Source organism: Trichomycterus rosablanca, chromosome 26 (genome assembly GCF_030014385.1).
Source record: "Trichomycterus rosablanca isolate fTriRos1 chromosome 26, fTriRos1.hap1, whole genome shotgun sequence".
Classification (NCBI taxonomy): Eukaryota; Metazoa; Chordata; class Actinopteri; order Siluriformes; family Trichomycteridae; genus Trichomycterus; species Trichomycterus rosablanca.
Genome location: NC_086013.1, coordinates 11,051,204 through 11,065,827, shown reverse-complemented (window position 1 = coordinate 11,065,827; position 14,624 = coordinate 11,051,204). Strand labels below are relative to the sequence as shown.

General features: G+C 40.1%; 2 protein-coding genes across 2 annotated transcripts; one reads left to right on the top strand and one right to left on the bottom strand.

The window, feature by feature from the left end:
• Positions 1-999: 999 nt before the first annotated feature.
• On the bottom strand, positions 1,000-9,812 carry shpk (sedoheptulokinase). The gene is made up of 7 exons (XM_062988630.1): positions 9,668-9,812; positions 8,145-8,286; positions 6,799-6,982; positions 6,480-6,632; positions 4,220-4,395; positions 3,220-3,420; positions 1,000-2,317 (listed from the first exon to the last, which is right to left on the bottom strand). The coding sequence occupies exons 1-7, from the start codon at positions 9,797-9,799 to the stop codon at positions 1,902-1,904; spliced, it is 1,404 nt and encodes a 467-aa protein (XP_062844700.1). The 5' UTR covers positions 9,800-9,812; the 3' UTR covers positions 1,000-1,901.
• Positions 9,813-10,941: 1,129 nt separating this feature from the next.
• Positions 10,942-13,734, top strand: emc6 (ER membrane protein complex subunit 6). Its single transcript, XM_062988829.1, has 2 exons — positions 10,942-11,122; positions 12,960-13,734. The coding sequence occupies exon 2, from the start codon at positions 12,982-12,984 to the stop codon at positions 13,312-13,314; it is 333 nt and encodes a 110-aa protein (XP_062844899.1). The 5' UTR covers positions 10,942-11,122; positions 12,960-12,981; the 3' UTR covers positions 13,315-13,734.
• Positions 13,735-14,624: the final 890 nt, after the last annotated feature.

The following is a 14,624-nucleotide window of genomic DNA, read 5'->3' as shown; positions in this document are numbered from 1 at the left end:
AACAAACCCAACCATTCGTCCCATAGCACAGCTGGGGATTCGATCCTAGAGGGCTAGAGTAATTTAGCGCTGCACCAGCCAAACGCCTTGATGAACTTCAAAAAGTTTACGCAATTATATATTTAGGTTAGAAGCGGTGAGGGCGGGAGGAGTAGCAATTGGTTGTGCATGAGAGACTAAGAGAGAGCTTATAGTACGGATTTAGCGCCATCTGATTTCCACCTTTTTGGACCCTCAATGAAGCTTTAAGGGGAAGAAGATTTTCATGTGATGATGTGAAAGCAGCAGTGCATCAGTGGCTATGCGCTCAAACAAAAACATGTTTTGTTGATGGCATCCAAAAGTTGGTACGACACTGAGAAAAATGCATCTCAAAGGAAGGTGACGATGTAAAAAAGTGATGGAATTTGTTTTTGAAATTCTTAAATAAATAGAGTTTAAAAATGTGCTGCTGTATTTCTAGAAAATTTTGAATATTTTGATGCGAAATATTTTCACAAAACGTACAATTAACCCACAAATTGAATTTCAGTCATTCGGTCTCAAAAACAAAACTGTTCGTATCTGAGACAGCTACGACCTCTGCTGGCTGATTGATGGCGTCTGCGCAAAGTCGAGGAATATTGCTATGACCAGGGTGTGGCTCTCCGTACACAAAGCTGATCAAAATATGAACTTGCCTCGTGCAGGTGAAAAGATGCAGTTTGTACTGCACACGTGTCAGACAGTTGCGACGCTCCTCAGTCAGCAGTGGAGGGTAGTATCAGTACAGAGGAAGCTTAATGCAAGCAGGGTAATTGGATACAACTAGATTAGGGAGAAAATTGGGTGGAAATTGCAAAAAAACAAAACAATGATTGAACTCCCAAGACAGCCAGGGCACACAGACACACACATACAAGTACCCCACAAGTGTATGTAAACTTCTGACCTTACAAGCAAGTGTTGGACTCAGTATGAGTAGTTGGTGTCATGCTGTTAGAATAAATGCCATTTCTGTTATTTATTAACAATATTGTTGGTAGATTTATTATCTGAAATGATTCTTTTTATTTACATCCTTTTACTGGCCATTAACAATTAAAGCAAGTCCCGGATCAGACGTGGCTGTAATTGGTCAAGCAAAAAAGCCATTAAAAGATTTAACATTATATAATAAACATTACATGGAGTCTAATCCCTTGACCCACAGCTGGTTCATCTATTTCCGAATCATCCATGCTATGTCTCCATTAGATTAGTTTGCTAGGGCACCAGAGCTGCCATCTCGAACCCGTGAAATGTGCTACCGGCAGGCTGGGCGCCTATACGGACAATGATTGGCTCGTCCATTGGGTTGGGTGCCGGAGGGGATTCCTCATAACTGATGCAATTATGACCTCTGCTGGCTGATCGAGGGATAATAGAAATCAGTGTATGACTCTACGTGTGCGAGACCGAGCCCCATATGAACTGATCTTGTGCAAGTGAAAAGACACAGTCGGCTACTGCACACGTGTTGGAGGGGGCGTGTTAGTCACGGCTCTCCTCAGTCAGGAAAGGAGGTTAGCAGCAGTAGAGAAGAACAAAATGCAATTATGACCTCTGTTGGCTGATCGAGGGATAATAGAGATCAGTGCGTGACTCTACGTGTGCAAGACCGAGCCCCATATGAACTGATCTTGTGCAAGTGAAAAGATGCAGTCGGCTACTGCGCACGTATCGGAAGAGGCTCTCCTCGGTCAGGAAAGGAGGTTAGCAGCAGTAGAGAGGAATGAAATGCAATTGGGTAATTGGACACGACTAGATTAGGAGGAAAATTACCTAAAATTGCCACACTTGCCTAAAAACATTTTCTCCAAATGTTTACTCTTGCTGAGATCACATCTGGCAGTGATTAGCTTCTGTATTTTCCACAATCATTAGACAGATTCATTATTTTTTAACAACCTGTCAGTAAAAACCATTGCTACCCCAACGGCAGAGTCCACATCTTTCCCATAGATCACCGGCAAGGTGAACGCTCGTTCTACTTCCTGCCTCAAAGCTTCATTGCGGAACAGCGCACTCCCACTAGCCCTGATCCGTTTCACTCCTGCGGCCGTCAGCATGCGAGAGGGCATCATGCTGGTAAGGTTAGCCACAATCCCAGTGCAAACGGCACGCGCCACGTGAGCCAGCGAAAGGTTAGTCGGAGAGACGTTGGAGATGAGACCGAGGCAGCCGGGGTCGTGACGTTCTCCGAGCAGGTTTGGGGTTATGTGGAGGTCAGTGTTGGGTTGGGTTAGCGCAAGATCTATCAGTTTGGTGTACACTTCTGACTCGTTCACCTCCACTCCTGAACAGGGAGACAGAATTTAAGAACAATAACAAGAAGTACATTTCATACAACTACTAAATAAATAGAATTGTAGTTTATTATGTATACAACAAGTTAGCCTGAATGTCAAAGGAACAGTACAATCTGAACTGGGACAGTGGTAGCCTAGTGAATAGACCTTTGAACCTAGTGGGTAGAGCTTTGGGGCTAGTGGGTAGACCTTTGAACCTAGTTGGTAGAGATTTGGGGCTAATGGGTAGAGCTTTGAGGCTAGTGGGAAGAGCTTTGGGGCTAGTGGGAAGAGCTTTGGGGCTAGTGGGTAGAGCTTTGGGGCTAGTGGGTAGAGCTTTGGGGCTAGTGGGAAGAGCTTTGGGGCTAGTGGGTAGAGCTTTGGGGCTAGTGGGTAGAGCTTTGGGGCTAGTGGGTAGAGCTTTGGGGCTAGAGAGTAGAGCTTTGGGGCTAGTGGGTACACCTTTGAACCTAGTAGATAGACCTTTGAACCTAGTGGGTAGAGCTTTGGGGCTAGTGGGTAGAGCTTTGAACCTAGTGGGTAGAGCTTTGGGGCTAGTGGGTAGAGCTTTGAACCTAGTGGGTAGAGCTTTGGGGCTAGTGGGTAGAGCTTTGAACCTAGTGGGTAGAGCTTTGGGCTATCAATTGAAAGCTTGAGAGTTTGAATATACTTTTGGCTATATATTATATTTCCACAGTAATATGAATCTGTACTCAAAGTACTCATAATAATAAAAAAAAAGAGATGCAACCAGGTTTTAAAGTGGGGGGGGGGGGGGGGGGGGGGGGGCTATATTTTAAAAGGGTGATATGTGTGCTGGATAACTTTGTTCTTTAAATATAAAAAATATATTTTACATTTGTATTTTTTTATGATATTTCTTACATTTAATACATTAATTAAAATTTACCAAATTCTTTCATCCAAGAAGTTAACATATCTACAAACGTTGCGAGAACGTTGCCTCCATTGAGCGCCGCAGCCACTGCCAGGTAGGTGTGGTGAAAGTACGGAAAGTAAGTGACAGGGGAGAGAGGGTCCGGCACTCTCGGAGGAACAAAATCAGCAGGCATGGCAAACGTCAACTGGGCAGATGTGCTCATGTTTAATACTGTAAATGACACAGAAGAAACTTTATGTACAACACCGTCACTTTACATCATATATTAGAATGTTGGAAAAGATTTTTATGACTAATTTCATAATTGACAATCAACATTTATACCAAATACAAATCTAAGCAAATGAATCCTTCACACCTGCCTGTTCAATCTGAACAAGCAAGAAGGTCCTGGCTTTGATTCCCAGGTGAAGTGGTCTGGGTTCTTTTCTGTGTTCATGTTCATTGTAAGTTCTGCATTGATTTCCACCTGGTGTCCTCCCACTGTCCAAAGACAAGCAGTCAGGTTAACTAGATACTACAAAAGTCCCCCCTAGGTACGAGAGTGTGTGTAAATGTGTATGTGTGTGAATGTGATGGACTGGCAACCTGTCTGGGGTGTTTCCTGGCTTTCGTCAAGTGAATTGGACCCACTGTGAGACTAAATAGGATAAAGCGGTGGTGGAACAGACTTTGAATTAATGAATGAATACTGTTTAATGTCACTGGCAATTTTGTATCTCCAGTTTACCTCCCTTGCATGTCAGGACACCGGAGCTCCCAGAGGAAACCCACACAGACACGGGGAGAACATGCAAACTCCTCACAGAAAGAACCCAGACTGCTCCACCTTGGAATCGAACCCTGTGAGGCGACAGTGCTACCCACCGAGCCACTGTGCCACCCGAATCTGGCTTGTAACTGTAGCATACTAAGAGGTAAGTCAGTCTCTAGTTTTCTGGAGAATTAGCTACTTCTGAACATGCCACATGGGGCAGTGGCAGCACCCACACACACAACCCGGTCATACCTCCGTCCGTCTCGTCCTTCATGCAGGAGTAGACGCTGCATTGGAAGTCTCCCAGTGCTGCTCCTACAGGGGTGTTAGCGGGGATTCCATGCCATTCGAAGCGGGTCTGACCAGCTACAGACCCAGGCTGCACGGGTGTAGGCAGCAGGTGCACAGGGAAGCCTGCTTCTTCCAGACTAAAATTCAAGATTCAATAGACTCTTAGTAAACATACGGTACATGGAAACCAGACCGAAAGCTTGTTAGATATCACATTCCAAAACCAAGACCATATATGGATAGAATACGGAGTTGGCAGACACATTTTTAAGCTGTAACAGACTTTCGACTGGATCTTGGTGTGTGTCTACATTCTAATTCATCCAAAATCTATTCATTGGGGTTAAGGTCAGGGCACTAAACAGGCCACTGCAGTATCTCCACACCAAACTGGTCAAACTATGTCTGAATGGAATCATGCAGTGCTCCCACAGGCTTGGAAGCAGATAAATTATTGTATGTAATTAATATTACACCTTAGTAGCAATAGATGTGGCTAGAACAACCAAACTTGATAATTAGAAGCGGTGTCCACATACTTATGTAGTGTAAAAGGAAATTGAAACATCATAGGTGGCAGTAGAGCAGTTCCAGTACAAAAGAACACACATAGGAGATGTTTGTATTTAAAAATCGAGCCTGTGGGGGGCGCTAGGGGCACACATTACTAGCCCACTGGCACTCTACAAGCATACGCTATATGACCAAAAGTACTGGGACACCCCTTCTAATTTTAAAAAAGTCACGTGTTTCAGCCACAACAATTGCGAACAAGTGTAATAAATCAATTATATAAAGAAAATTTGATGGTTTAGGGAAGGCCCTTTCTTGTTGCAGTATGTCTGTGTCCCTGTGCACAAAGCAAGCTCTATAAAGACATCAAGAAAAGCTTGGGACATAATTGCAGTGCCCAGCCATACAAGTGCTCTTTTGACTGAATGGGCACAAATTCCCACAGACAGTCTTGCCAGAAGCCTTCTCAAAAATCACACAGCGGTCTGGTCTTGGTCCATGCATTTACATTTACTTTTACATTTCGGCACTTAGCAGGCGCTTTTATCCAAAGCAACTTACAGTACTATGACAGTATATTATCTAAGCAATTGAGGGTTAAGGGCCTTGCTCAAGGGCCCAACAGTGGCAACCTGGAAGAGGTGGGGCTTAAACAAGCAACCTTTAGATTACTAGTCCAGTACCTTAACCGCTAGGCTACAACTCTTCTGTGGCCCTGTGCCCATTTTAATGCCATTTGTCGTCCAATTGCCCCATTGCATCACGCTTCCTCTCCACCATGCCAATTTCTGCTCTGATTGAGGAGAACGAAGCTAACTCACGCCCCCCTCCGACACGTGGGCAGCGTGCCGTATGCATCTTATCACCTACACTTTGACGAGTGCAGTGCAGCTTAGCTGCGTGTACGGAGGGACACACCCTGAGAGCACTCTTTTCTCATCAATCAGCCAGCAGAGGCCGTAATTGCACCAGTCATGAGAGAGAGAGAGAGAGAGAGAGAGAGAGAGAGAGAGAGAGACCCCATCCGGCTTAGTCCCGTCCATATGAACAACAAGCCAATCGTTGTTCATGTGGCCGCTCAGCCTCAGGCAGGGCTGAGATTCGATACGATGTATTCGAGATCTCAGCTCTGGTTCCAGCGTGTGTTTTTACCGCTGCGCCACCTGAGCGGCCCATTTGTTGTTGTAATGGGATGTCCAACAAGCTCATAGTCCGGTGTCCAAATATTTTTGGCTTTATAGTGTGATCAGTAATGTCTGAGGAAGGCTAGGCAAGATAGGAAGTCAGCTTCTCACTGCTATAACAACAACCCTGCTACTATTCTGGGCAGTTGTAGCCTAGCGGTTAAGGTCCTGGACTAGTAATCAAACGGTTGCTGGTTTAAGCCCCACCACTGCCAGATTGTCACTATTGGGCCCTTGAGCAAGGTCCTTAACCCTCAGATGCTTTGCTGCTCCAACAACAACCCTGCTATTCTGGGAAGTTGTAGCCTAGCGGTTAAGGTCCTGGACTTGTAATCGAACGGTTGCTGGTTCAAGCCCCACCACTGCCAGGTTGTCACTGTTGGGCCCTTGAGCAAGGTCCTTAACCCTCAATTGCTTGGGTGGCTTCACATGTGCTAATACAGGTCTGTTCCACATCTAGAATGTGTGGAGTGCAATGGGAAACTGAACATTTGCAAAACAACACAAGTGTGATCAGTACTCACATATCCAGATTCCATTGGTTGGTGGTGGAGTTAAAGTACCCCCAGCTAGCAGCATTCTGTGCGCTCATGATGCAGCCTTCTAAGCCACAAAGCACGGACACCACGTAGTCCTGGATGGTCCCTGCCACACTGAACTCTGCGAGGAACTCTGGCCTGTAGTGCAAAAGTGTCACTCACTGTAATTCAGTCAGTTACAGAGTTCCAGTTTCACACAAAAGTCAATTCAAGTATTATGAGACATGACCCTAGACATAATTCAGACCCTTAGACTAATTCAAATGTGTAATTGAAAACCATTTGATGTGAACAAGTTTCCAACCTGTGCTTGGTGTACCAGAATATGGAGGCACAGCCGAAGCCCGTTGCCACATTTAGGTGTGAGTCAGGCTTGGGTAGTGATGACAGAAAATCAGTACTGCAGCGCCCATCCTGCCATGTGATCAGCCGAGTCACATCTTGAGGTCTGAACATGTGACCCACATGACTACTGCACCATTCGCAACCTAATGGGGTAAACAGGAAAATTTAAAAATCCACTTTATATACACATTCTATTTCAAAGACAAATAGTATCAAAATAAAGTGCTTTTTTTTTTAAATTTATTTATGTATTTTCTTCATTTTTCTTCCAATTTAGCGGAGTCAATTTGTCTTCTGCTGCTGGGGATCCCTGATTGCATTCGACTTTTAGCGCAACCAAATTTTATCCAATTGCTTTATGCTTCCTCTCGACTGGTGCTGACCTCCGCCCTGATCGTGGAGAGCGAACTGACACACGCCCCCTCCAACACGTGTGCAGTAGCCGACTGCATCTTTTCACCTGCATGAGGCGAGTTCATATGCGGACCAGCCTTGTGTACGGAGAGCCTCCTACTCTGTGCAGATGCCATCAATCAGCCAGCAGAGGTCGTAATTGCACCAGTTATGAGGTCCAGCTCACTCCCTGGATAAACAACAGCCAAACGCTGTTCATATAGCCACCCAGCTCAGCCGGGTGGCAGAGTCAAACACATTATTGTATCTCCAGTTCACCTCACTTGCATGTCTTGGGACTGTGGGAGGAAACCAGAGCTCCCGGAGGAAACCCACGCAGACACGGGGAGAACATGCACACAGAACAGGACCTGTACCGCCCCACCTGGAGATCAAACCCAGGACCTTCTTGCTGTGAGGCGACAGTGAGCTATACATAAATAAAGGCTTGAGAGAATTTTTTTACTGTTTTTACTGCATTTTACATACTGTGCCAACTTTTTCGGAAATGGGGTTTGTAACACTTGTAATAGTTCAAATGTTTTACTTGTATTTTTATTTTTGAATGAGAAATGAACATTTTCATTGGTCTAATTAACCCTCTGCAATACCACCATTATTCTCATTTTAAAGAACATAACATATGGAAGGTATTTCACTCAAAATCATAATATAACTGCATTCTTAATACTGTGTTTTCAAAATGCATCTTAAATAAGCTATAAATACAAATGCAAAACACTATATTAAAGTGTAAAACATGATTTTAATAATCATTCTTAAAAGCTTATGTTATTGGCCTGCATATAAAGTGCACTTAGTGTACTTGTAAGTTTTACAGTGTTAATCAGCTTTTACAGTGCTGAAGTAGGCAGCTGATTAATTAGTTAGTGCGTGAATGACAACGTGCACCTGTTTTAGATTTCCAGAACAACACCCCATGCATTTGTCCTGATACACCAATACATACGACCTTGTTCAGCTTGTCCTTGGGAAGAGCAGACATGCACTGGTCAAGAGTGGCGATTATTTTCACAGGGTCCTGCTCCTTGGCCTATTGGAGAACATAAAGAATTAGGTGATTATCTGAATATGGTAGACAAGCATCTTACACAGATATAGGGTTTAAACACACTTCAAATAGCTTAGCCTTTGAGATTTTTGTCTAATTATATAGTGTTTTATATTATATTCTTATATTATATTACATATTACATATTATATTATATATTATACTGTTTTATATTATATTATATAATCTTACATAAATATAGGGTTTAAACACGCTTCAAATAGCTTAGCCTTTGATATTGTTATCTAATTATATTGTGTTTTATATTATATTATATATTACATATTATATTATATATTATGTTTTATATTATATTAAATATTAGTGTTTTATATTATATTATATATTACATATTATATTACATATTACAGTGTTTTATATTATATTATATATTATATGTTATATTAAATATTATAGTGTTTATATTATATATTACATATTATATTATATTATATATTATAGTGTTTTATATTATATTATATATTACATATATTATATATGATAGTGTTTTATATTATATTATATAATCTTACATAAATATAGGGTTTAAACACACTCCAAATAGCTTAGCCTTTGAGATTTTGTCTAATTATATTGTGTTTTATATTATATTATATTATATATTACATATTATATTATATAATCTTACATAAATATAGGGTTTAAACACGCTTCAAATAGCTTAGCCTTTGATATTTTTGTCTAATCATGTAGTGTTTAGCCATGTATAACTACATTAATCATATAAATCATGTGTTTGTTAGACATTTGTGTGATACTTTATATTTAGAACAGTAAAATATATATATTTTTTTCAATTCATTTCACTTTATTTCCAATAAGTGGACGTAAGGTATAAGTTCCCTGGACAAAGGTGCCAATCCATTAATGGGATTCGGCCAGTCCCCCCAATAGAGCCAATTATGTCTGTGTCACATGATTGACAAACATCTGACAATAGCTCCACTGAGAATCTAACCAGGATTCCTTTCGTTTTAATGTTTTACCACTGCTTTATCCTGGTCAGGGTCACACTGGGTCAGGTTTCCCCAGAATCAGTGGGCAGAAAGCTGTATTACACCCCACGGTTCTTAAAGCCTGCTATACTGTGAACAAAGCCAGAGGTGTACCAGCAGCTTCTAATTAATTAACAATTCATTCATTCACAAAATTGGGACTTATTATCAACCTTGACAAGAGACAACTGTTCCATGTACTTTTTAACTAGCCCAATTCATATGGACACATAGAAATCAACAGCTATACTCAATCAACTACTAACAATGTATTGGGATGACTGAGGGATGCCAGTTATTCACATAATGACCCATATGTGATTTTACACTAAATATACTTAACATACGTGTTCGTGTACTTCATCACTGACGTCAGAGTTGGTCGGTAAACTGCAGGTGTCTGTTACTGTTTTTAATTGTGTATCAAACAACACAACCTTAATCGATGTGGTACCCAAATCTACACCCAATACATACATATCTGCCGTGTTTGTAATGCCGCTCCAGTTCCTTTTATTTGGTTAAAATACATTCATACAAGTACAGCAATCTGAACCTTAGCTCGCAAGCTACGTCACCGGCTGTGTGTCAAATAACATTTTGTTTACTATAGAGGTGACCTATGTAGAGTGTAAAAACATTCGCACTGTACACTATCTAGTGCGCTAGTTTTAAAGTGTTTTATAAATTTGGAATTGAACCACCTTTCTCGGGTTAAAGGTGAAACTGTGTCAAACGTTTTTAAAACTACATATATTAAGAAAAAAACACCCACACATTTATTTTCTTATTATATACGAAAAATTAGAATTTATATAAACCTTAGCTCGCGAATTACGTCTGCGGCTGTGTGTTAAATAACATTTTGTTTACTATATAGGTGACCTATGTAGAGTGTAAAAACATTCGCGCTGTACACTATCTAGTGCACTAGCTTTCTTTTTCGGGTTAAAAAGTAAAGCTGTGTTAAACGTTTTTAAAACTACATATATTAAAAAAAACACATTAATTTTCTTATTATACTCCAACAATTACAATTTATATAAACCTTAGCTCGCGAAATACGTCTGCGGCGGTGTGTTAAATAACATTTTGTTTACTATAGTGTAAAAACAATCGCGCTGTACACTATCTAGTACACTAGCTTTAACGTGTTGTATAGATTTGGAATTGAACCACTTTTGTCGGGTTAAAGGTGAAACTGTGTTCAACGTTTTTTTTAAACTACGTATATTTAAAAATTTATTTATTTTCTTATTATGTACGAACAGTTAGAATTTATGTAAACCGCAGGTCGAGAAATACGTCAGCGGCTGTGTGTCAAACAACATTTTGTTTACTATAGAGGTAAGCTATGTAGAGTGTAAAAACATTCGCGCTGTACCCTATCTAGTGCACTAGGGTTAGCGTGTTGTATAGATTCGGAATTTAACCACTTTCTCGGGTTAAAGGTAAAACTGTTAAACGTTTTTTTAAACTACATATATTTAAATAAGAAACATTTATTTTTTATTATTATTATGAACATAATTTATATATGAAGTAAGTGTTATTTTGTTTTTAAAAAAATATTTAAAAAAAAGAGATTAAACATTTTCCAGCGTCCTTTGCGAAAAAAAAAACATGGCTGCCGTATGACATGCGTATCGTTGTTACTGTGTATGCTATATTTCTATAATAATTTCATTTAAAACTCTTTATATTTACTGATATACACGGATTTATTGTAAATGATGGTTGTATAGATTCAGATCACTGGGACAAACATTTGTGTGGCGCTTCTCTGCATCTGAATTACAACGGTAAGTGAGATGAGGAGAGAAAGGGAGCTGCACTAGCAGTTTAACATGAGATTATAACACTACTGTTTCCATGGACACTATTAATACTATAATACTAATATTATTATTGTTTTATTACGTCAGATTGCTCGTCCGGAAACTGAACAATGTGATCTTAAAGATTAAAGGTGCATCGGTTGTTCTTACTATTACACATAGGGGGCTGATGTCTAAAAATACACTGAAGATTCATGTTTAAACAGTTCGAGCAAAGTTAGTGTATACTAAGTCTAAAAACAACATTTTATATACACTATTATGAATCAAAAGGTTGCTGGTTCCAACCCTCCTCTGACAGGTTGCCACTGTAGGTCATCGAAGGCCCAAAACCCTAAACTGCTTGGGTTGCATTTAGTCACAATTAAAAGTAGGTAGCACTGTCGCCTCACAGCAAGAAGGTCCTGGGTTCGATCCCCAGGGTGGGGTGGTCTGGGTTCTTTCTGTGTGGAGTTTGCATGTTCTCCCCGTGGGTTTCCTCCGGATGCTCCGGTTTTCTCCCACAGTCCAAAGACGTGCAAGTGAGGTGAATTGGAGACACTAAAGTGTCCATGACTGTGTTTGACATTAAACTTGTGTGAACTGATGAATCTTGTGTATCGAGTAACTACCGTTCCTGTCATGAATGTAACCAAAGTGTAAAACATGACGTTAAAATCCTAATAAACAAACAAACTAACTAACCCTATACTTCACCACAAACAACAACATGGTAGACTCCTCTGTTAAATGGTTAACATCTTACACTGCCTTAGGATTACCTCAAACTGTGATGTAAGAACTTGCTTCAGTTTGGTCTGTCTGAGGACCAGAAGCTTATAAATAAATAAAAAGAACACACATTATAGAAATGACCAACTAATGTATCTGTATCTTGGTTGAATGAAGTCAGTAATCCCATGTAATACTAGATAAATGCAATTTTGTTGTAAGCAGTGTGAGAAACGAAGTTGGAAGTCTAGGTCAGGGTTGAGGAGACTGTCCTGAGAGTTCTGACTGGAATTCCTAGTTTTCTGTCTTATTTTTTAGTCAGAATTCTTAGTCAAATGCAGCGTATGATTCTGTGGTTGTAAGAAAAAGCAGTGTTTCTTAAAGTGGCTTAAAGTTTGTGACGTGGTGTTAGGAGGTCCACAGTTGTGTTCTTAACCAGAATTAATGTTAAAATAAGTCAATAAAAACATACAAAACGTATTACTTGTTCATACTTAAGTGCGAAGTTATCTGCCCATTCTAAATAACCAGTTTAGCAAACATAGAAATATTTAAACTGCTGAATAGTAAGATTGCAGATGGTCAGTCATAAGTGTCTTGATAGACAGACTTATTTCTTTTAATAATATAGAAAAACTATTTAAATATCAACCCATTGTGCTATAAAAATGATTAGTTACTATTCTGTTCATTATTGCTTTATATGTAGATAAAAAGGTTTACTAATTAAGATTTGATACAGCCTACTAACCTAGACTTATTTGGTGTGGTTGTGATTATGATGATATTCTGTTTAACTTGTCACTTGAATTAAGGAATTTAACATTAGGGCACCCTGGATTAAAAAGGTTAGAAATAAAGTCCAATGCCATTGATGAACTCTAAATTAAAAGTCTTCCAACAACCCCCTCTTATGGATGAACTTTCACCTGCTCAACATGAGTGAGTGAATGTTACAAACCAGATTAGTTTTGTTTAAAATCACACTCATAAAAGACTTATTGATAGTGTTTGTCTATGCAGTAAGGTGTTTTGTTTTTATACTGATATTAAGATTTTTATATTGCTTCTTGTATACATGTCTTTTCAGAGTTAAAGGCCCAGCAGACAGAATGGCTACCATTATCGCTAAACGTGAGGGGCCACAGTTCATCAGCGAGGTTGCTGTCAGGGGAAATGCTGCGGTGCTCGAGTACTGTCGGACCTCGGTGTCCGCTCTATCTGGGGCCACCGCGGGTATCCTGGGCCTTACCGGCTTGTATGGCTTCGTGTTCTATTTCCTCGCCTCCTTCCTACTGTCTGTACTGCTCATCCTGAAAGCCGGCCGACGGTGGAGCAAATGCTTCAAATCACGCCGTCTGCTCTTCACCGGGGGTCTCGTGGGCGGCCTCTTTACCTACGTGCTGTTCTGGACTTTCCTGTATGGAATGGTGCATGTGTACTGAAGTAGTGGTAGACGTTATCATTCGTTATATGTTGAGAAATCTCTACACATCAGACATCTTAAACCAATTTAATATACATGCATACTAATTAATGAATTTTGTTTTGTCGGTTTAGTAACTTTGTATGTGATTGTACTGAATTGTTTAATATGTCCCAATTCTCAACTGCTCCAGTAGCTGGTGTTGGGAGCCTAGCCATACTGCAGCCCTGCACTAGTTCCCTATTAATTTATAACGCCTTAGTCAAGTCCGGAATTAAGCATTATTAGCATAACTAAGTTTATTTCCTTTGAGTGTGACACTTTTTTCATTCCATCTAAAGAAAGATTAACAATGCACCACCCAACAAGTCTTGGATTCTATAACGAAAGATTGTGTGTTTCTAAGGTTTCTTTTTAATTAATAAAACACTCAAATGACTGGTGTAGTGGTTTTTGTCACATTTATCTTATATCATTTATACATTCTCTTTTCTCACGTCCATCCAGAATACCTTTAAGGACATTTAATAATTTATTATTTACTATATAATGAAAAGTGTCAAACAGATGAACTCTTAAGCTTTTTAAACATATCAGTTTATTTACCATGGACTAAGCCAATTAATAATCATCTTACTTTTCATTCTTTCGTTTTTCTCATCATCCTTTGTTCAGTTTGGCACCTTATAATTTTAAAAAGACAGAAACGGAAAGATTAATGCACAACTAGTACAATTATTAAAATACAGTGGTACCTTGTAACTCAACGTCCCCTAAACTCAAAATCTTTAAAGAAATTCATACCCTTAAACAGTGGTGGCTGCTGGTCTTTCAAAGAGGGGAAGCTCATTGTCGGCTTACATCATAAAATTTGTCAATTTATTTACACATAAATTCTGCCCTCTGTTCCTTTTACAAGAAAATGGCCTGAAATGGGTTGTAGTTTGTCTTTCGACTTCACTCGCAAAATCCGCGATTGGACTGAAGCTCCTAGTGATTAAGTGACTAATGAAGTGTATTGCTTTGGCAATACGAATGTCCCTATTTGTCATGCCAATAAAGCTTCTTTTGAGTTTGAGAAGTGACGGTGTAGCTCAAACTAGTTTTCAATCAAAACGGGATTCAGCCTTTCCACTGATTCTCCAATCATCTTGCAGAAGCTCAGCGTCCACACCCGCCCACAGCCCCATTCACCCCCAGAAACGCTCAGCGTCCGGGGGCGGGACAAAATCGAGGCATTTATCCAATGACCGGCGAGTTTCGGAGCATAAAAAAAAAAAACCTCAACGCAGTCCCATAGAAATAAAGAGACGCTCAGCTTCTGCGGGC

Coding starts and splice junctions, on each gene's coding strand:
- shpk (XM_062988630.1), bottom strand. CDS start 9,799: ATGTATGTATTGGGTGTAGATTTGGGTACCACATCGATTAAGGTTGTG. Junction 8,287..9,667: donor GTGATGAAGTACACGAACAC/GTATGTTAAGTA, acceptor GTTCTCCAATAG/GCCAAGGAGCAGGACCCTGT. Junction 4,396..6,479: donor AACCAATGGAATCTGGATAT/GTGAGTACTGAT, acceptor CTTGAATTTTAG/TCTGGAAGAAGCAGGCTTCC.
- emc6 (XM_062988829.1), top strand. CDS start 12,982: ATGGCTACCATTATCGCTAAACGTGAGGGGCCACAGTTCATCAGCGAG.